The sequence below is a fragment of the Peromyscus californicus genome, unplaced genomic scaffold (assembly GCF_007827085.1).
Source record: "Peromyscus californicus insignis strain IS unplaced genomic scaffold, ASM782708v3 Scaffold_15__1_contigs__length_86483966, whole genome shotgun sequence".
Lineage (NCBI taxonomy): Eukaryota > Metazoa > Chordata > Mammalia > Rodentia > Cricetidae > Peromyscus > Peromyscus californicus.
This window is the reverse complement of record NW_026294447.1, coordinates 50,149,097-50,172,856: the sequence shown is the minus strand read 5'-3', so window position 1 is coordinate 50,172,856 and position 23,760 is coordinate 50,149,097. Positions and strand designations below refer to the sequence as shown.

General features: G+C 39.2%; 1 protein-coding gene and 1 pseudogene across 1 annotated transcript in view; one reads left to right on the top strand and one right to left on the bottom strand.

Moving 5' to 3' along the window:
- Positions 1 to 23,760, top strand: part of LOC128110505 (cation channel sperm-associated auxiliary subunit beta-like) — a 158,679-nt gene that overhangs the window by 11,995 nt on the left and 122,924 nt on the right. Inside the window, exons 3-5 of the mRNA XM_052738200.1 lie at positions 634 to 774; positions 8,016 to 8,076; positions 12,908 to 13,003. Of these exons, the coding sequence (XP_052594160.1) occupies positions 634 to 774; positions 8,016 to 8,076; positions 12,908 to 13,003 (298 nt within the window). The remainder of the gene's footprint in view (positions 1 to 633; positions 775 to 8,015; positions 8,077 to 12,907; positions 13,004 to 23,760) is intronic.
- Positions 2,884 to 7,123, bottom strand: LOC128110592 (chromosome-associated kinesin KIF4A-like; annotated as a pseudogene).

The following is a 23,760-nucleotide window of genomic DNA, read 5'->3' as shown; positions in this document are numbered from 1 at the left end:
GTGCTCAACTGCCTGGCACAGTAAGGCAGTTGTGAGCCTGTAGTTATCTCCCTGTCTAGGGCAAATCACCTTAGGCAGATGTGTGTGTGTGTGTGTGTGTGTGTGTGTGTGTGTGTGTGTGTGTGTGTGTGTGTGTCCATCACTGCCCACTCGGTCCTAATGGCACCTCTCAGGCCTGTAGTTTCTTCTCCCTGCCCAGGGCAAACAGCCCTGAGCAGGCATGTGTATGTCCATCTCTGCCTGCTCTCCATGTCCCTTTTAAAACTGGGAAGTGGACAATAAATTTAAATCCTTTTCAATTTAGTCACAAAACAATACTTTTAATAAAATCATATTTTCTACATGTGAGACTAGTTGGTTTTCATTTTATGGTTATGAAAAATATAAATTTACCATTTTTATGACTAAAACACTCTCATAAGGATGAATTGAAAAACCTTAGGAGACTAGATAGGTTACTGAGTTCCAAGGACATGCTTATAAAAATAAGTTTTCCTCACTGGAGATGGTAATTATTAAAGATAGAAATTTCTTATCAGCAATTATTTTTCTCAAACTTTTCCTCACTAATAATGTAATATGCTTCTCTATATCAATTTCTCATTACTTGTTGTATTTCTTTCTTCCCTAAAGAAAGTCTACTGTTCCTTCCGAAGTAAAAGCGAAGATACTTCAAGAGCTTTTTTGAGTGTATTTACATCAGGAGGCCTTGCTCCCAAACTGATAATCTCTAACAGTACATACCATGAAAACTTCCACTTTAACTTATCTCTGGTAATTATGCTTTATTTTATACTATGTTATGTTAATGAGAAGAAGCATATTCTCACTTATTGGATATCTTTTTACAAGTTGGAAATTAAGTAATATTGTATCTCTATAGATGTTTTAAATCCAATAATACATGTTATGGAATATTCACTTACACTGTGTGAAGATATGTCACTGTGACTGGATTAATAAAAAGCTAAATGGCTATTGCTTGGCAGGATTTGGGGGCAGAGATGATGCTGGGAAGAGAAGGGTAGAGTTGCAAGGAGATGTCAGGGATGCAGAGAAAGCAGCATGGGCTTTACAAAGTAAAGGTAACCAAACTACATAAAAGAATGTAGACTAAAAGATATGGGTTAATTTAAATTATAAAAACTAGTTAGAAACAAGCCTAAGCTATCAGCTAAGCTAGCTTCATAATTAATATGAAGTCTCTGTGTGGTTTTGGGAACTGGCAGGCAGGATAGAAATATCTGCCTACAAATACAGTGTAAGATGTTAATTAAGAAGTTATGTATTTTTCAAGTACTTAGAACACATTAAAAAAGAAAATGATGATGGTGGTGGTGATGGTGATGATGATAATGGCACATGCCTATAATTCCAGCATTCAGTAGGTGGAGACATGAGGATTGCTGTAAGTTCAAGGCATCCTGGAACACAGGGCAAAATCCTTTCTCTCCACCCCCTTTAAAAAATAAATCACTTAGAAAAAATGCATTTGAAGTAATTAATACTTCTGTTGCTTCTGAATATCTGACATCATTTCTGCTAGCTTCAATTTCTTCCAGCATTTTCAGTGGCAATCAAATGGCAGTGAACTAGAGTTGATCTCTACCATCTGTAAAAATTGTACCTTAATTTTAAACCAATTTATCAAGATAAATTCACATACCATTCAACTCACCCACTGAAAGTCTATATATAGTTCATTGGTTTTTAGTATATTCAGAGTTGTACAGGCTCACTAGTATGTAATTCCAGAACATTTCATCATCTTGAAAGACAACATAAAGTCATTAACTGTCACTCCTCACACTTCTTCCAATTTTCAGCCCTAAGCAACCACTATTCTGCTCACGTTCTCTCTCCCTCTCCATAGATTTTCTAATTCTGCATAGCCTATATAAATAAAATAAAATACAATACCTAGTATTGGTAGCTACCTACTTCAGTTTTCATAGTGTGCTCAAGTTCCATATACAGCATGGGAAATGTCAATGCTTTGTTCTTTCTATGGGTAAATAATACTCTACTGTAGGCATAGCACATTTTGTTTATCTATCAGAAGGTGAATATTGGACTTCTTTCTATCTGTGGCTCTTACAACTGCTGCTGCTGTGTATATGGTTCTTTTTGTGGAAATAGGTTTTCATTTATTTGAAGACATATCCAGGAACGGAATTATTGGGTTTTATGGTGAGGAACTATTGTTTTTCAAGGTAGTAGTACTTTTTTCTTTTCCTATCCCTGACTACTTGGTCACAATTTGTCTACATCCTCATCAATGTTTACTATCATCTCCAAGAATATATAAAATGCTACCTCATCATGGTTTTGATTTGCATGTCTTTAATGTTGTCTATCACTTCTTGGGCTTATTGGTCACTTGAAATTTTTCTTAGGGGAAATGGTTATTCCAATTCCTTGCCCACTGTTAATGGGGTTTCTGTTTACATTGATAAATTATCAAAGTTATTTATATATTCCAGGTACAGCTCGCTTATAAGATAGGTGATTTGCAAATATTTTCTTCTACTCTACAACTTAAAAGTTTTGTGACTTGTGCATTTTGTGTCATGGGTAGAAAAACCATTTCCTGATCCAAGATCTTACAGGTTTACCCCGTCTTTGTTCCAGGATTCTATATCATTTGCTTTCCTTTTTGCACATTGAAAACTTTGTCATCCATTTTTGTATACTACAATACATAAGACTCATTTTTGGAATAGCTATGGTTGATATATTTAACATTGAAAAATGAAAACAATTTGTGGGTCCTGTTAAAATATTTAAATTACAGACACAGTCAGGACAGGAATGATCTCAGGCCAATTCCTGAGGTGGGGTGAAGGACTTGAGCCCAGCCTCCATCTGAAACAGGTTTCTCCTTCAAGCTGAGATATGTTCAAGAGAGGAAGACCTCAGCCCCATCATGTGAGCAGACAACATTGAGAAGCTGCTATTGCTGGCCAGAGCTCATTTCTTCTTCTTCCCTGCGGCCTTATTTTCTTGGGATTCTGTTGCTCTATGTTTTATGTCTGGGAGATCTGAAGAAACAGCAAGAGCAGCCTTCCTTAACAGAACCTGATCCATATCAGGATCTTGGTATCAGAAGTGGCACAGACAGGGTTGAAGAAGCTCAGTCCTGGGGTCACCTCTGTAGGATCCTCCACTTTGAAGGAGCTTTCAGAATCCTGGTTCCACTCAATAGTGCCCAAGCTATCTTGTTCTTGCTGGTGGTTCTGGCACTTGGTGGGGTCACATCCTCAGGCCACACTGCAGTTCAACCCTTGTTTCCTGCACCCATAGTGTTTGTTCCTATACCATCCTCTGCAGGAACACTCTTGGATGGTCTTCCTGGACAACTTAGCCTGTTTGCTTATTTTCCACTCTTCATCATTGGCCTCACCATCTTCAGACTCATTTACAGAATGCTCTGAAAGATATGTTAGATACTCAATGTCTGTGCTCTGTTCCAGGAACTTGTCTCCAACACGGGATGGTTTGGGTGGAGGTGGAATGTAGTCAAAGGAACAATCTGGAGATTGAAAGTCATCCTTAGGAAGATGAGACTTCTGGCCTTTGGCACCTTGAAAGATGCTAAGTTTCTGTCTGATGGCTTCATTCTCTTGGAGAAGCTGCTGCTTTTTTCACACAATTCTTGCATTTTCCTAAACTGTTCCTCCTGACTCTGCAGTGTGTTCAGCAGCTGCTGCTCCTTTCCACTGATCGACACCTCCAGCTGCATCTCTGCTCTTTGGCTTTGCTGCAGCTGACTGAGAAGATAGAGCACCTTCTCTTGGTGCATTTGCCCTACCTTGAGCAACTCAGCTTTCCATTCTGTCTCTACCACAACATGACTCTGCTCCTCAACCAATATCATCTGCATTTTAGAATAGCCGGCCTGGCTCTGTTTCAGTTTGCTTTCAAGCTTGAAGACCGACCCACAGTTTAGAGGAGACCAGCTCTCCAACCAAATATTTTAGGGCACATTTGGCTTCCAGAATAGTGTCGATATTCTGCCAGTGTCGTTTTGACCTGTCTTCACTTTCTGCATCCAGGAGCTTTTGCTGTAGGTCAGCAATCTGAGCACTCCTGAGTTCCATTTCAGACTCTAGGCTTTTAATCTGCTTTGTCATAGAATCCTCTGTCTCTGAAACATGACCACATACTTCATCACTAACGAATGTGCTCCTCTAGAGCTTAGGGTGTGGGTTCTCCCCAGGTTCCTTGTTTTCTTTAAGTTGACCCACATCCAGGGCTAGGATCTTTCGCTCTTCAAGAAGGTCATTCAGATGGCATTTGACTTCCTCAGTACTGACCATAACTTCAATTTCTTTTCTAAGCCAGTTCTTCACTCGTGCTTCTGTGCCTTCTGTTCCATGGCTCTGAGTTTCTTTCCGTTTATCTGCGGCTTCCCGTTGCTCTTGGAGGGCATCCTTGAGGCGCTTGTTGGCAGCTGCTGCCTCTTCAGTTTTCCTCCTGAGCACACTGGACTGTTTCTGGAAGTCTCTTTCAAGTCTGAGCAGCTCGTATCGCCTTTTACGGTCTTGTTCTTTTAACTGGATTACTTCTTTGTCCTTTGGTTGCTTGCACTGTCTAGACTTCTCAGCATCTTCCTTCATCTGATGCATTAACTACACTCACTGGGTTTTCATCATCTGTATCTCCAGAGTCAGTTTGGAGACAGTCTTCTCGGTGGACTCTTTCAGAAGCTTGGACTGTTCATTTAGTTTCTTCTTCAAATCAGCTATTTGAGCCTTCAGCTCTTGTAGACCTTTATTGTGATGCTCATTCAACTTGGCTTGGTTGACATCCTTCTTGGCTTTCTGAAGTTCCAGAAGCAATTGTTCCTTTTCCTTCTGCAGACTGCTGACTTCTGATTCTAGACTTTTGATGTTCACCTCATACTAGCACTGAATGGGCTGTTGTTGGCCACCACTGAAAGTTATCTTCCTAGCCAGGGCCTCTTTCAGTGCAAGAGCTTTATTCAACTCAGTGAGTTCCTTAGACATCTGAGCTTGATGTAGAGCATGCTGTGCGGTGAACGCATCAGAAGACCTACTAGTCTCTGGACTGATGACCACTTGACCATCTAGTTCCATTGCCGATTCTGTGGCTGCAGCTAGAAAAGCAATGGTTTCATCCGATAGAAAAATAATAACTTGTTGCAGTCTGCGAATTAGCTCTGCACTTTCTATTAATTCCTGGTCTTCCAAAGTCTCTATTAGCTTTTGAAGACCCAGTTTACAGGTTGCATGATGCCTGAGCTCTTGTAGCTTGGTGTTAATTTTCTCATTTGCTTGTTTTGTAGCAATGATCCTTTCCAACATCTGCACTCTCTGACCAGCTGTCTCGCTCAGAATGTGACTTAAATTTTCATTCTCTTCTACCAGGGACTACTTCTTTTATATCAGAAATTGGAGAGTCTCTTTTGGTTCTATGTTTATAGATCCAGGCAGACTACTTCCACGGGCCTGGCGCAGCAAGACTTGTAGCTGTTGAACCTGATACTTCAGATGATTAAGTTCAGCATATTTCTTTCACTGACTGTGATTCTATGGACAAAGTATGTTTCTTTGGTACTGGTTTCAGAGTCAAGGCATGCTCCTTTGGTTCTGGGTTCTGGGATAAAGTACTTTTTTTTCACTGTCTTGGGTCTCAGATCCAGGGTGTGTTTCTTTCACTGGTTCTGGGATCCAGGGTGAAGGTGGGTTTCTTTAGCTAGCCCCTTTTCCCTACAATCCATTACCTGTTAGCCAAACTGAGTCAACTTACTCTATATTTGCCCCCATAATATCAGTGGTAGGGTCCTGGAGAAGTCCCACAAAAGACCACCATCCACATATGCAATCAGCAAGACCATTTATTTTCCAGCATGCTGGGACCGTCCATCCTACTCAAAGGCAAAATGGCAATGACCCCAAGAGAAGCTCCCAGGCTTCTTTTAAGCACAACCAAGGGGAGTTCCTAGGGCAGTTAGGTCATCTCAGATATGATTGGCTTAAGCAAGTGGCAATCATAGTAGTATGTTCTAATGGACTAGGGCTAGTCACAGGCTGGTTAAGGCTACAGCTTTTCCTTTTGGGGGCAAGCCTGGATGAGTCCCAGGCTTTGTCCTTATTTGGTTATTACCTTGAGCTATTGACTGCAGAGACTGGCTGGCCTAGTATGTGTTGACTGTTGGGGCTGGCTCAGGCCTGGTATGTACTATCTCCCTCATCCCTGCTGTCAGAGGTGTTGAAGATTGATTGTCCTTTGTTCATGGCTCTTGCTCAGAAACTGCCTCCTCGGTTCCAAGAAGCAGGAACTGAGACCTAGTTCTTAATTGAGTTATTATGGCAGGCTGTCATGATATTTGGCTGGCCCTCTCAATCAGTTACATTTGCTTTTTTTTTCCCCTATTGTCATTGTTTTGGTTGAAAACTGGACATGATATGCAGCATGTGGCAACTCTGGATTCTGAAGTTGAACTGTTTGTTCAACTTCATTCTTCTAAGAAATGCAATTTTTTAATTTTTTATTTCATAATTTAATTTAATTTTACATATCAGCCACAGATTCCCCTGTCCTCCCTCCCTCCTCCCCTGCCTTCCCCCCAGCCCACGCCCCATTCTCATCTCCTCCAGTGCAAAGACTCCCCTGGGGATTCAGCTCAACCTGGTAGATTCAGTCCAGGCAGGTCCAGTCCCCTCCTCCCAGGCTGAGCAAAGTGTCCCAGGTTCCCAACAGCCAGCTCATGCACTAAGGACAGGTCCAGGTCCCACTGCCTGGGGGCCTCCCAAACAGTTCAAGTTAATCAACTATCTCACTTATCCAGAGGGCCTGATCCAGTTGGAGGCTCCTCGGCTATTGGTTCATAGTTCTTGTGTTTCCATTAGTTTGGCTAAAGAAATGCTATTTTTACTGTTAGTCTAAAAAGCAGATAATTTCCTTGGTAAAAAAGAAAAAAAAAACTGCAAACTGTCTTAACTGTAGTTCTGATGGTTAATATCCTGGTAGTTTTTTGTTTTGCTTTGTTTTTTTCCTTTGGCTTCCACTGCTTTTTGTTAGGGTCCATGAGAAATCTCATAAAAGACCACCACTCACATATGCAATCAACAAGAACATTTATTAAAATTACCAACATGTTGGGGGCTGGCCATCTGACAAAGTGGCAATTGGTGACAACAAGAGAAGCTTGTCAGCTCCTTTTAAGCAGGGCTAGGGGAATTTCTGGGAGGAGAGATTAGTCTGGGGGATGATTGGTGGAGAAAAGATTAGTCTGGGGGCTGATTGGTGGGTGGCTCTTGTGGTTAGGGACTTTCCAGCAACAGAGTAGGGAGAGTCATCTTTAGCTAGCAGATGGCTGTGGTGTGCCTGTTGATTGGTTGCCCCTGAGTTGTGGTCTTCCTGAGAACTGTTTGTTCAACTTCAGTAAACTGAAACTAAAACCTGGTCCCTGACAGGGCTATCAGAAACCTGTCATGGCTCTGGTCTGGCTCCCCCACCCTCTTAGTTTTCTTTTTAAAGCTGTTCTGGGAGTGTTTTCTACACTGGTGTAGCAGGAGGATTTAGACATGTTTTTGATGTGAATTTTAAAGCTCCCCATTCTTAATGCTCTCCTGTTCCTGGCATTTCCATGTTAAATTTCCAAATGTTTTGCTAGCCCCATGCCTTGACTCTGTAATGATTCAGCTTTGTGCTTCCTGGGCTGTTCTAACATGTGAATATATATCTTACTATCAATGCGAACAATATGCTATTACAAACAATGATGCAGTGTGTGTGTGTGTGTGTGTGTGTGTGTGTGTGTGTGTGTGTGTGTATGATTTCAGTCATATGTGGGTGTAACATGGGGAAAATTCCTAAGAGTGAAATTTGCTATTGAAAACCCTTTATCTAAGTGGATATTTTTATAAGTATATATATTTGGATATTTTTGACTAATTTAATTTTTAAATTATTGGGCAGGATATGCCAAAGTAAGTGTTGTTATTAGTGTTGTAAAATAATGTATGCTGATTTCTTCTTTCTTCAAGTTCAACAATCGGGCTCTCTGGTTCATTGATATTCCTAGAGAAAGCATCACAGTAAACACAGGTAAGAGGGATCTGAAGTACTTCTTGTACTCATGGGTCTGCATTGCCAAATTTAGCAAATAAAAGCATTGACTTCATGTAATAAATTACACTTTATCTCATGTGTTGTTGACAGACATTTCCTGGGGAGATGCAACACATGTGTCTACTCACCCCAGAAAGGGAGCCAGCAGCAGACCAAAGTAACTATTGTGCCAGTATCCATTTTGGGGAACCACTGAGTTTTTTCAGGGGTTTCCTAAGCAAGTTGTGAGGGGTTCCTCATGAGGAACAGGGATAACTCAAGTGTGGCTGCATCATCAGAAAGCTCACCATAACTTGGGTTGTGACTCCCCAAACCTGCAGCCCTGTAGCTTTCTACTAGCATGCTACAGCTCCACAGTCAGGACATCTTTCTTTCCTGGGATTTCTAGTCAATCTCTACCCTCTGAAAATGTTTACTCCCCCTTACATAGTTGGGTGGAGGCACAAAGAATCTTCCACAATTCTGTTCTGGATTTGTACCCTTTGGTTTACCTACTGAAACTGGTGAGCCAAGGCCTGCCCCCTTGAGGAAATGTTTTGATTTGGAGAGAACATTATAATTTGGAGGAATGTTCCATACAACATCATATAAATGCCTCATATAATGTGTATGACATACTAATAATTATTTGTGGTTTATCTAAAATTCAAATTTAACTGAGCATTTTCTCTGGCAGTCTTACAAGTTGACTGGGCCAACATGTTTGTATTATATAGCAGTATGTATTTTTATACCATCCTTTATTTAAAACAAACCCATTTTCTAGAAGTTGGAAATTGTAATACAGGGAAAATTGGGCCTTGATATATGTTATTGAAGTAGAATTAATTTGAAAATGTTACAGGATGTAATATGTGATGTATTATTTTGTTATGGAATCTACTTATAAGTGGTGTATGGAAGTATAACATCACATACTGCTATAAATACCCAGAGGGAGAGGAAGAGGAATATCAAATTCCAGGAGTTGGGAATATTGAGCTAGTGGACCAAATTAATACCTTTTCAGTCGTGGGATATACTCCCATATGTGAAAAATGGTGGGACTCTTATGATATATGCAAAATAAATACTGAATTAATTCTGCTATAGAAAATAAAAAATACTGATTTTTTTATTTTATTTTTTTTATTTCAACATCTCCCTGCCTCAGCCATCATAATTGCCTATAGCCATTCATCTAGGGATGGAACATAATTCTCCCTTCAAAAGTTGTTGGGTGGACTGGTGCTGTTATTTATTATTCAGATTTGTTTTGGCAACCATATATTTGAGATTTCATGAGTGCATCTTTTCTGTCATATAGAAGATGCAATCTTGCAAGTAACATCCTGGTCCTCACTAGCTCTCACAATCTTTCCACCACCACACCAGTGGTTCCACAATGTTCTCTGAGCCTTAAGTATAGGGGTTGTGTTATACATGTAGCTGGGCACTCTACGTGCAGCCAGAAGTTTTCCTGTGTCCTGCAGCCACTTGGTTCCAAATAAACACACAGAGGCTTATATTAATTACAAACTGTTTGGTCTATGGCTCAGGCTTATAGCTATCTAGCTCTTTCATCTTGTATTTACCCAATTCTATTAATCTGGGTATTGCCATGTGTCTCGTGACTTTATGAGTGTTCCATTTCATCTTGTTCCCCTGGCAGCACTCAGTGTCTCTCTGACTCCACCTTTCTTCTCCCTGTATCTCTTTTGGATTTCCCACCTGGCTATATCCTGTGTTGCCATAGGCCAAAACAGCTTCTTTTTTTTTTTAAATATCACAGATTTATTTATTACTATAAATGATGTTTATATCAGTAAATAAATGATTAAACAGTGGGAATAAGTTGTATACTACTATAACCATCATATATAACAAATTTCGCTATTTCATTATACACATTTTTTTTTTATTTTATTTTGCGATACTGCATAGGCCCCAGGTTTCAAACAGCCCACTCATGCAATGAGCACAGGACCTGGCCCCACTGCCTGGATGCCTCCCAAACAGATCAAGCCAATCAACTGTCTCACCCATTCAGAGGGCCTGATCCAGTTGGGGGCCCCTCAGCCATTGGTTCATATTTCATGTGTTTCCATTCGTTTGGCTATTTGTTCCTGTGCTTTATCCAACCTTGGTCTCAACAATTCTCGCTCATATAAACCCTCCTCATTCTCGCTAATTGGACTCCCAGAGATCCACCCGGGGCCTAGCCATGGATCTCTGCATCCAGATCCCTCAGCCATTGGATGGGGTTTCTAGCATGACAATTAGGGTGTTTGGCCATCCCATCACCAGAGTAGGTCAGTTTGGGCTGTCTCTCGACCATTGCCAGCAGTCTGTTGTGTGGGTATCTTTGTGGATTTCTGTGGGCCTCTCTAGCACTTTGCTTCTTCCTGTTCTGATGTGGTCTTTATTTACCATGGTCTCCTATTCCTTGTTGTCCCTCTCTGTTCTTGATCCAGCTGGGATCTCCCGCTCCCCCAAGCTCTCTTTCCCTCGACCCTCGCCCTTCATTACCCCCACTCATGCCCAATGACGGAGAAATGGAAGAGATCTACATGAACAGCCTGGATACTTTGAGCATTTTAAAGTATTTCTCAGCTATTTCTATTTCATCTTTTGAGAACTCAGTTTTTCAATTGTTATTATAGACCATTTACACGTAACACAATTGTTTATTTGATTCTACTGAAATCTACCATCTTGCAAATGGAACAAAGTTTTACTTACCTGTTAGTTACCTTCAGATTTACTATTTCTATTTTTCCATCTTCATTTTACATTAATTTATTTTGTGATTCCATTTTACCTCTACTATTGGGACATTATGTCTTCATTTTTTCAATGTTTTACTATGTATTCTAACTAATTACCATCTACTCTTATACAATATATTTCAGGGATTTTATCCTTAGTGAAATATTAGCCCTTCATATTTTATTTTATTTTGAAACTGGGTCTAACTATGTAGCTCAGATTGACCTGGAATTTGGCTTGGAAGACACAGAGATCTTCCTGCCTCTGCCTCCAGAGTGCTGGAATGAAAGGCATGTGCCAAACACACCTGGCAGTATTTTATTATTAAAACAGCCTTACTGAACAATTGTACAATTATCTTTCAGTTCAATTTTAGTTCATTTCATCACCAAGGGCAGAAGCTCTATGGCCATCTGTAGTCATCACCAAGTCTTTTCTCCTCACTACCTATCATCTCTCCCAAATACCTAAAACCAACAATATCTCATTTATTTCTGTCTCTGTTTGTCTTCATATTCTGGCCCTTTCCATCTTCCTATCTATAATATAATAGAATAATTATGTGCCCATGGCAACCTCCTATCTCTCCCTACACCTAACCACTCAAGACTCTGGGAACCACCATTCAGTTCTGTCCTATAAAAGCAACTTCTTTACATTCTACATTTAAATGAGTATGCATGGGTTATTTCACCTAATACAATGTTCTCTAGATTCATCCATGTTATCTCAAATAATAAGATTTTATAGTATTCATATGAGTGTGGGTATACTACATTTTTGGTATTCATGCCAATGAAAATGGACATTTTGGGTGACTGTTCTGATTATGGTGAATAGTACTACAAAAATAAGATGGCGGCAGACAGGCATCTCCTTGACACATTGATCTCACTGCCTTTGGCTACATACCCAGTGTAGGATTGCTGGATTATTTTTAATATTTTGAGAAGTCTCCACACTGTTTTCCCTGATGGCTACATTAATTTACATCCCTATAAGAGTGTTGAAGGGTTACTAGTTCCCAACATCCTTACCAACACTTATTATCTTTTGTCTTTTTTGTTATGGACATTCTATAATTCATAAAATGATATTGTGTCATGGTTTTGAATCACATTTTCATGGATATTAGTAATGTTTTATATACTAGCTGGCCATTTACATGTCTTCTGAGAACTGCCCATCTTAAAATCTATTTGCTTTCTTGTTATTGAACTATCATTGAAACTCTGGGATAAATCCAATGGTGAATGATCATTTTACTGTGCTAGTGACTTACGTTTTCTAGTATTTTTAAAGATTTATTTATTCTTATTTTATGTGAGTGTTTTCTCTACACATATGCATGTGAACCATGTGGGTATAGAGCTCACATAGGCCTGCATAGAGTGTTTGAAACCCTGGAAATGGAGGTACAGGTAACTGTGGTAGCTCTGTGGTTGCTGCCAACTGAACCTGGATCCTCTAGAAGAGCAGCAAGTGCTTCTAACCACTGAGCAATCTCTTCAGTTCCTGGTATTTGTTTGAGGATATGTTACTTTAAGGTTCATCAGGAATGTTGACTTGGTGTTTTCTCTTTGGTCTGCCCTTATCTGATTTGGTATCAGGGTGATACTGACCTTGTACAAAGTGTTTAGAAGTATTCCTTCTGCTTCATTTATGGGCACTAATTTGATAAGAAATGATGTTAATCCTTCCTTACACATTTAGTCAAATTCATTACTGCCACCCTCAGGTCCTGTACTTTTCTTTGACAGATACTTTAAAATAATATTATACTGTTTCACAAAAGGGATATGATATTTTTTTCCTCACTGTAGCTGTTGGAGAGAAATTAAGATCTAAATTTACTAGCACTAAGATACATTGCTGTGGTAGTAAAATCATTTCATGATTCTTTTCCATTATTTCATCAGAAAATAAGTTTCAGAAAAATATGCAAAATGTGACACATAGATGTAGTGAAAATGATTGTAAAAAGAAAAAGTATTGTTGGTAGTGTTCACATTCTTCCATTTTCATGACATGTAAAAAGTTGTTTATCTTTTATTTTTAGACATCGCAGCTGTAGAAGAATGGACAATAAAGGTCACAATGCATGAAGGATTAAACATTTATGATACTGAAGGGACCCTACTGGATCTTATCCGAGGTAAATATCAGCACATAAAAAAATGGAATTCACATACTGTTTGGACAAACTTTGATGACTACCATACAATGCCAAACCCTAGAGGGTCACAACCACAGTCTGATGGCACAAACAAGGAATATACATACACACACAAACACACACACACACACACACACACACACACACACACACACACACACACACATATATATATATATATATATATATATATGGCAGTATGCAGAAATGAGATTAGTCTGTTTGAGGAGCTGAGAGGACCCCTTCTTGCTGAAGCACAGAAAATGATGGCATGGTTGGTGTCCCCTGAGTTTGGAAAGGATGGCAGGGATTGTGGGAAAAGTGGGGGCTTTTTACTAGCTATAACAAAAAGGCATCAACTGAGTACATTGAGTAGGAAGGTGATACATTCTGACTTAAGCTTTGGAAAAGGTCCCAGGGTTGGGTGCTTGTCAGCCAGAGACCTACTCTTGGGGAAGGATGGCAGGAATGGAATAAAGGCCATGGCTAGCAGCTGTTGTATCACCACACCCAAGAGCTGCCTGTAAACCTCAGGCTGTGGTGCATGCAGTGCAGAAGGTTGAGCAGTAGCAGCCCAAAGAATACACTTTGTAAGTAGAGCAGATGGGATTCCTGATAGCCAGGGGTGAGGGAAGTGGGGCATCAAGGATGAACCCTCTGCTTCTTCTGGAGCAATCAAGTCGAGCAGTATCAGTTCCTGGAAGTTAGAGATAGGAGGAGCAACACAAGGAAGTGGGAGTCAAGGAGAAAGGTGAGGGTGTGGTTCTAAGTCTTTATTCACGACTAACCTCACAAGAGGTGCTTAAAAATCCTGTCTGTGCTGCCTCATATCTAATACAGACTGCAATAGACCCAAGCTGTGTGTCTAAATTCTGTGTTGTATACATAAACCGTTTTTAATCACAGGTCAACAGTGACCTTCACATTGGTCACTACTTTTCTCTCTCTCTCACTTGGCAGCAGACAAACCTTAATGTTCTCTAGTTTTTTGGTTTTTTTTCCCCCAGAAACAGAATTGTTCTTTAATCAGAACAATTGAAGAGCCTCAGTCTCTGCAGGAGTAGAGATTGTGCAAGTGGCAGATGAGGGGTTAAGGACTTCATACGACAAACAGGGGGAACTTTGGGAATGTAAGTTTCCATAGGCAAGTCAGTTCCCCTGCAGTTGAAAAGTGGTAATTACCAAAAAGGGTCAGTGTGTTGATCCTACCAGAAGCTTACCAAAGGTGTTTGTCAGTCAAATCAACTTTCCTAATCAATTTCTCACTCACCTGAGGCTTTTAGATCACTAACACTCTCTAGTTCTTATGACTTAAAATACAGCATCTGACCCCAAGCAGCTTTTTCTTTTTCTTCTTTTTTTTAATTTTCTTTAATTTTATAATTTGATTTAATTTTACTAATCAGTCACAGATTCCCCTGTCCTCCCTCCTCCCGCCCCCCACTCTACCCCCAGCCCACCCCCCCATTCCCATCTCTGCCAGCTCAAGGACTCCCCTGGGGATTCAGCTCAACCTGGTAGATTCAGTCCAGGCAGGTCCAGTCCCCTCCTCCCAGGCTGAGCCAAGTGTCCCTGCATAGGCCCCAGGTTCCAAACAGACAGCTCATGCACTAAGGACAGGTCCAGGTCCCACTGCCTGGGGGCCTCCCAAACAGTTCAAGTTAATCAACTGTCTCACCTATCCAGAGGGCCTGATCCAGTTGGGGGCTCCTCAGCTATTGGTTCATAGTTCATGTGTTTCCATTCGTTTGGCTATTTGTCCCTGTGCTTTTTCCAATCTTGATCTCAACAATTCTTGCTCATACAATCCCTCCTCTTTCTCCCTGATTAGATTCCTGGAGCTCCACCTGGGGCCTGGCCGTGGATCTCTGCATCCAGTTCCCTCAGTCATTGGATGGGGTTTCTAGCACAACAATTAGGGTGTTTGGCCATCCTATCACCAGAGTAGGTCAGCTCTGGCTTTCTCTCGACCATTGCTAGTAGTCTATTGTGGAGGTATCTTTGTGGATTTCTGGGGACCTCTCTAGCACTTTGCTTCTTCCTATTCCCATGGGGTCTTCATTTACCATGGTCTCCTATTCCTTGTTCTCCCTCTCTGTTGTTGATCCAGCTGGGATCTCCCGCTCTCCTAAGCTCTCTTTCCCTCGGCCCTTGCTCTTCATTACCTCCCCTGCTCACGTCCAGTTTGCTCATATAGATCTCATCCATTTCTCTGTCATTGGGCAATCCCTGTGTCTTTCTTGGGGTCCTGTTTTCCAGGTAGCCTCCCTGGAGTTGTGAGTAGCAGTCTAGTCATCCTTTGTTTTACATCTAGTATCCTCCTATGAGTGAGTACATACCATGTTTGTCTTTCTGAGTCTGGGTTACCTCACTCAGGATGATTTTTTCTAGTTCCATCCATTTGCCTGCAAACCTCGTGATGTCATTGTTTTTCTCTGCTGAGTAGTGCTCCATTGTGTATATGTACCACATTTTATTTATCCATTCTTCAGTTGAAGGGCATTTAGGTTGTTTCCAGGTTCTGGCTATTACAAACAATGCTGCTATGAACATAGTTGAGCATGTGCCCTTGTGGTATGATTGAGCATTCCTTGGGTATATGTCCAAGAGTGCTATAGCTGGGTCTTGGGGGAGATTGATTCCCACTTTTCTAGGAAAGCGCCATATTGATTTCCAAAGTGGCTGTGCAAGCTTGCATTCCCACCAACAGTGGAGGAGAATTCCCCTTGCTCCACATCCTCTCCAGCATAAGGTGTCTTCAGTGTTTTTGATCTTAGCCATTCTGACGAGTGTAAAGTGGTATCTCAGAGTGGTTTTGATTTGCATTTCCCTGATGATTAGGGATGTTGAGCAATTCCTTAAATGTCTTTCAGCCATTTGAGCTTCCTCTTTTTCTTAAAGTCAGAGGCACTGTCAATCCAGAACAAATAAAACTTCCTTGTTCTCTAAGGTCTGGTATGAATGGCCTGCAAACACATTGCAGCCTATGAAGTCGGCTCCTTACCATAAGATTCTCTGAAGTCCTGAGCAACTTCCTGCTAAGTTACTATAGTTGACATTGTTTCTTTCCCCTTCTGGCTGTAGCTAGACTGCATAATAAGCAAATAGAGAGAAATTGAACTGCTTTTCTTGCTTTACACAAAGTAGGGGGAAGGGAAGAGGAAGTTTCCCAAGGTATTTGGGTCTAGACACAGTTGATTTTTTCTGAAAGTTTGAGGAGCTAGAACTGCATTGTAGACTATAAACAGCTAAGAACTGATTATTAAGTGTCTCTGTTGTTAGAACTGCATTGTAGAATATAAACAGCTAAGAACTGATTATTAAGTGTCTCTGTTGTTAGAAGTTCTTTGACTGTTTTTTAAAATCACACAGTAGTATTCTTTCAAGTTGACCTGGACCACTTTTGTACTTTTCTGTTACTTTGGTCTCTGATTTTTCCAACACAGGAAAAACGTTTTTCTTTTGAAATTTTTAAATAAGAAAGGTTTTTGGGTTTGTTTTTTTTTTTTTTTTTTTTTTTTTTTGGTTTGTGTTTTTTCAATGTTCATTTTCCCCAGGAGAAAAGAGAATTCCTGTTTTTATATATGGAAATTTGAATTTAGCTTCAAATAATCTCATATCCATGTAGGTATTGTAAGTTTTAAAATTGTAGCACTTGTCTGATTAAGTCTTCCAAAGAGGATCATTGCCTACTCCAGCCTGGTAAATAAGAGTTCCAGTGATGCTCAGGGCTACACTGAGATCCTGAGGAGAGCCCCACCCATTCTTGCATTTCATGGAATGCTTCTCAGAGAGGGAAGAACAGATATGGAAAAAAGCAGGAAACTTCTAAGTGAGAGCTTGGTGAAAACAAAAGCAGGGGAATTTAAAAAACAAAACAAAACAAAACAAAAACAAAACGAAAAATACCACCTGATTTTCCATAGGAAGGTGATATGCAGTATTTGATAGGCTGAAGATGTCTCACATTGGATTTTTTTTTTTTGTACTGTTAGTCCATTCCCAACTTCTACCTATTCCCTAGAGACCTTGGTCTCTTGTTCACTGATGAAAACGTCTCTTTTCTCTGCATATACTCTGGGTTTATTCTCCTTTTTATTTACCTACTGTTGTTTTGATGGGATTGCAAAAGGAGCAAAAGGAAATGTATGCTTTTGAAACAGATCCCTCAGTTATAAATATCCCTGTTCTGTGTTCCAGCTCTTGTAATGCTAAGCACAGACCATGTGACCATGTATTTTCCATATATGGCTAAATTACTAATTTTCATCCTAAGTGTTCTTCAGCAGTATGACCTTTCTCCAAAGTATTATCAAGAGAATTTCATTCTTCCTCCTTTGCATAATAAAAACTGACCCATTAACTCATTAACTGATCAAGACTGAATCATATTATACCAATGTATAAAGTTTTTATGTTTATAGGTGTTTTGCCAGTACACATGTCTGTGCATCAGCTGTGTGCCTGGTGCCCTGGGATGTCAGAAGAGAGTACTGAATCTGCTGGAACTGGAGCTTCAGACAATATTGAATTGCTCTGTGGGTACTGGGAACCAAACCTAGGTCCCCTCAAAGAGCAGCCAGTGTTCTTAACCACTGAACTATCTCTCCAGACTCTACTATATCCCCTACCTGCTTTGGACAACCAAATATTTCCTGGTTGATGTAATTCTAAACGGTCTTATTAAATAAGAAACACCAAGCCAAATAAGATTTAAAAGCCCAGAGATTGAGCAGTAGCCAAGAGCTAAGACCACCTTATCTTACCACTTGCTGCTGTCCTTCCCCTGAGAGAGAGACCTTCTTCCTGTGTCCTGTCTTTTTAATGAAATTCTGTTCTGCCTTCTCATTGGCTGTAAACAGAAACACATGGCTTCTTCATCACTGTCTGTCTATATAGAACTCCAGGTCTCTATTGTTGGTACTGAGATTAAAGGCATGTGTCACCATGCTGGCTGTGTCCTTGAACACACAGAGATTCTGCCTGCCATGTGATCGGATTAAGGGCCTGTGCTACCACTACCAGACTCCTGCTTAATGGCTTACTCTTAGCTCTGATCCCCAGGCAACTTTATTAACATGCAAATGAAATCACATTTCAGCACAAATAAAATATCACCATATTTCCCCCTTCTATTCTAATAAAAAGAAAAAAGGAAAAAAATTATAGCTAATATAGGAAAAACTATATACAATAAGTACAATAACTATATATAATATATGCAAGCAATAAATACCTAAACAATGTCTAGTCCATTTGCATTTGACAAATTCAGAGAAAATAATTCCATTATCTATCCTATTTTGGAAAGTCCAAAATGTACCTGATTCACTTTCTATCCTAACTTATATTACTAACAGAACTATCTTATAATGTCTTTCAAATTTATACACTTACACTTCTTTAGAGAGTTTCTTTTCTGAAATTCTTAACAAGGAAAACTATAACTATATAATCCTTTAACTATAACTATAACTATCTAATCTTCAACTATAACTATAACTATCTAATCTTCACCTCCCTCAGAGACCTAAGAAGGAAATAATATTACCTAAAAAAACAGGAAGTGCATGCAAGCAGCTTCCAAAAAACTTGTGAGTTGACAGAAACAGCCAGCTGCCTGGACATCTCCTGAGGTTCCTCTGCAGCGTTGGGGCATCATCTTCAGCCTATAGGCTTAGGGTATCTGACAGACTCATTTGTGAGTACAATGTACACAGGGCCAACAGTTCGACCTCACATTTGGTGAGAGTAGTCCACGTACCAGAAACACCTGAATTCCACTAGTGTCCTGTCATGTTTCAGGATTTCAAATTCTGGAAATTGTTGATTTTTTTTTAATTCAGCTGTCCATTGTTCTTGGCTTGTGTGTGTGTGGCTTCATCTCAGCATCCCATCCTTCTCCGCATCCCTCTACTAAATGCCAGTCTACCATTGAGAGGTTAGGCTCTGTCAGCTTAGTTACTCTTTCAAGAATAACTGTTTCAGCTGCTGTTGCACTGCACATCAGAAGCCATCAGTCCACTGCTGGTTCAGCTGCCTTCGAAGAAAAGAGCACTGTACCTTTTCCAGATTGTAAAGGCCACTTCAGGGATGGTACCATATTGTCCGGGCCTCAGAAGATGCCTTTTGTTAAAGCCACAACCACACTTGTCTTGGCAAGAGTCGGTAGTCCTTTGTTTCGTTTCCTGTCTGTCCATTTTGTCCTGTTTGTCAGCAGTCAATTCAAGGATACTTTGTTGTCCAGTGGCTAACTTTTGCCACAGTGAAAGTTAATTCGATATGCAGTTTCTTCAATGCCCATATTTGCTCTGAAGTAGATTGGTACTGCCAGGAGCCGACATGTCTCATAGTCATAAAAAAAAGAAAAAATTTCTAAGATATTAAAACATTTTAAATGCCATATTCTGTAGATCTATGAAGGGTTTGAAGATGACCTGTCTATTTAAATATATGTGCTCAATCTTGAAAACATACCTAATATGACTACAAGTTTGATTGTAAGGTAACTTTCATTGCTTTATATCCTAATAGTTGGTAAAAATAACATTCAAGGATCAGCAAATTGCATTACATTGTTAAATGAATGGTATAAGTACAATATCTTGAACAAGATTAGAAATATATGTATAGCATTTTTTTTTTTTTGATTTTTCGAGACAGGGTTTCTCTGTGTAGCTTTGCGCCTTTCCTGGAACTCACTTGGTAGTCCAGGCTGGCCTCGAACTCACAGAGATCCGCCTGGCTCTGCCTCCCGAGTGCTGGGATTAAAGGCGTGCGCCACCACCGCCCGGCTCAGCATTTTCTAACAATATCAATCTCAATATATATAATTTGTATACAATATACAAAAGTCCAATCCAAGGTAAAGTATTTAAAACTAGTAATTGTCTTTTAAAAGTAGATTCAATAATCTATCTTTTAATCTATATCTTCTCTTTATTTTTCTGAGTAGATTCAATAATCTACCTTCTATTCCATCATTTCCATATACCCTTTTTTTAAAAAAACAAGAACCTTAAATCTAATCTCCTTTGCTTAGCTCTTTTCATAACCCTTAACAACAACTTGTAGCCAACCCTCCTAAACAATGAAAATTATCCCAGACCCAAAACCCATTAAAAGACCAAAAACCACCAGCCCTATGCCACCTCTTTGGGAATGTGGGCATTGTATTCTTAAAATTGCTTCCTGCTGGATATGGGTGAAGGTATCTTTATTCTGAAAAGAAAAATTTTGGGTTAATTGTCAAATTCTAGGAAAGGTAGCTATATCTTTTGTTGTCCAGTCTGTGCATAATGCCAAAGTTCAGGGCTTATCTCAAGTCCTTATTCAAGTAGTCTTTGAAACTGGATCATCTCAGCTAGCCCTCTTAGAATTGCTCTGAGCAGTTTGTAGTCCAAAGCTGGTCTGTAGATAATGTTTGTCAGCTTAGTAGTATTATTATGGTCCATATGGAATTGTTGTTGTTGTGGGGCCCCATCTTCTTCCTGGAGACTTCAAATCTGATGTTAGGCCTGGCCATGGTTTCCTGCAGAAAACAGATAAAGACTTGAACACAAAGACATGTATAGGCAGGTAATTGAAGACTTTTTTCTAGAATTAGTTAGTACTCTATATGATCATTAATATCTTAACAAAGTTTAAAATATATATATATATTAATCTTGTAAATTTTGATATAAAATTCATATTTTAAGAAAAGTTTAAAGAATCAGAATAGAATGAAAGAATTGAGATTAGTAGTAATAGAATACTCCCTTAAATTTATATTTGTTTATTTGTTTGTTTTCTCCTGTCCCATTATCAGAAAATGGCTCTTTCTTCCGGCATGATACAGGGAATTTGCATTTTCCTTTTAACAACATGATTGGGTTTAAAGAAGGAGAGAGTCATTCTCCAACTCCAAAACCAGCTTTAATTTTAATTAAGCTGGGACTACAAGAAGACCAATAGTGTTCAATGTCTTTAGAGAAGAGCAGAAACAAAAATTTAGAAGAGTTATGAAATTTTATAGATGATATACCAATAGGCCTTTTATTCTTTTTCTTGAGACATTTTTTAGATGATTTGTCCTTTTTCTTCAGTTGTCTCTTTTGTCCAGTGTTCTTCAGATTCCTTAGCCTTCATTCTTCTAAAAGACAAAAACAAAAGCCTTTTCCCAAGACTAACTTCGTGGAGGTTCCCTTTTGGCAAGTTATTATCTGATTAAATGAAAAGGCATGTGTTAATGGTATGAGTTAGTTTAAATTGGATGGTCATACTGGTTGATGAACTATCACCTCCTCTAATTAAGAGGTCTCTGGTTCAAACCAAACCTTTGTCAATTGTGGTGGTATCCACAGCTTATCTTCTCCTGTAGAAACAAAAGCAAAACCTCATCCCCAATGTAACACATATCCTGGTTTCCATTCTGATGTCAGCACATCCTTAAAGTATATACGCTGATTTAATTCTATAGATTTTTTCTATTATCCAATGTCTCTCTGCAGCTGTTGTTCCTTTCTCATTAGCATTGAGAAAATTCAAAGTTAATAGAGCATTATGCAGTCTATTTCTGGGGGTTTGTTACCCCTTTCTGTTTATTTAGCATATCCTTTAGAGTTCTGTTTGATCTTTCTATAACTGCTTGGCCTATAGGATTATGTGGTATACCTATAATATGCCTTATATTTTAATAAGCAAAAAACTGTTTCATTTTAACAGAGACATATGCTGGAGCATTGTTAGTTTTGATTTGTGCAGGTATACCCATGATGGCCATAACTTCTAGCAAATGAGTGATTATAGAATCAGCTTTTTCAGAACTCAAAGCAGTAGCCCATTGAAATCCTGAATAAACATCGATGGTATGGTGTACATATTTCAGTTTTCCAAATTCTGCAAAGTGAAACACATCCATCTGCCAGATTTAATTCCTCTGAATGCCCTTTGGGTTACATTCTGCTGGTAATGGAGTCTGATTGTAAAAGGAACAAGTAGGAAATTTCCTTACAATTTCCTTGGCTTGTTGCCAGGTTATGGAAAATTCCTTTTTTAAACGTTTACTGTTGACATGATTTTTTTATGAAATTCTGAGACCTCCAGCACATTTCCTATCAATAATTTATCAATCTCATCATTACCTTGTGCTAGAGGGCCTGGCAGACTGTATGGGATCAGATGTGAGTTATATATAAAGGATAACTCCTAGTCCTGATTACATATTGTAACTGAATAAATAGTGAAGTTAATTCTGACTCATCAGGGATAAATTCTGCAGTCTCTATTTATAATACCACTCTTTCAGCATACTGAGAGTCAGTAACTATGTTGAGAGGTTCTGAAAAATCCATTAATACTAACAGAATAACATACAATTCCAATTTTTGAACTGAATTATAAGGACTTTGAACCACTTTACTTAAATTTTCTGATTTGTAACCTGCCTTTCCTTTTTTGTTTGCATCTGTATAAAATGTATGAACGCCAGATATGGGTGTTTCCCATACAATTCGTGGCAAAATCCAATCAGCTCTCTTTATAAGATCAATTCTATTGCTTTTGGGATATTTGTTGTTAATCTCTCCCAAAAAATTACTGCAAACTCTTTGCCAAGGATCACTTACTGCCCATAATTTTTCAATGTCCTCCTTAGTTAAAGGTATGACAATTTCTGCTGGGTCTATTCCTGCTAATTGACGAAGTCTCAATTTTCCTTTCCAAATCAAGTCAGAGATTTTTTTTACATAAGTTTTTAATTTTTTATTTGGTTTATTTGGTAAAAAAAATATCCATTCAAATATAATATGTTCCCTCTGCATTAAAATTCCTGTAGGAGAATGCCTAAAGCGTAAAATAAAAGTGTAATCCAGCTGTGGATCAATACAATCCACGTGTCCCTCATATACTTTCTTTTCTACCAAAGCCAATTCTTTCTCCGCTTCAGGTGATAATTCCCTTGGACTATTTAAGTCCTTGTCACCTTCTAAGGTTTTGAACAAATTATTCACCTCATCATTTTTTACCCCAACAATAGTTCATAGATGATAAATGTATCCAAATTATCTTTGAAAGTCAGTAAGTGTCCATAATCAGGTCTCAAGGAAGACTTATTCCCAATTTTCTGAAAAACCACCATACTGATTTCCAGAGTGGCTGTACAAGTTTGCACTCCCACCAACAGTGGAGGAATGTTCCCCTTGCTCCACATCCTCTCCAACATAAGCTGTCTTCAGTGTTTTGATCTTAGCCATTTTGACAGGTGTAAGCCATTTTGACAGGTGTAAGATGGTATCTCAGAGTTGTTTTGATTTGCATTTCCCTGATGACTAAGGATGTTGAGCAATTCCTTAAATGCCTTTCAGCCATTTGAGAGTCTTCTGTTGAGAATTCTCTGTTAAGCTCTCTAGCCCATTTTTTAATTAGATTGTTCAGTATTTTGATGTCTAGCTTTTTAAGTTCTTTATATATTTTGGAGATCAGCCCTCTGTCAGATGTGGGGTTGGTGAAGATCTTTTCCCATTCTGTAGGCTGTTGTTTGGTCTTATTGTCTGTGTCCTTTGCTCGACAAAAGCTTCTTAGTTTCAGGAGGTTCCATTTATCAATTGTCACTCTCAGTGTCTGTGCTACTGGTGTTATATTTAGAAAGAGGTCTCCTGTGCCAATTCATTCCAGAATATTTCCAACTTTCTCTTCTATCAAGTTCAGTGTAACTGGATTTATGTTGAGGTCTTTGATCCACTTGGACTTGAGTT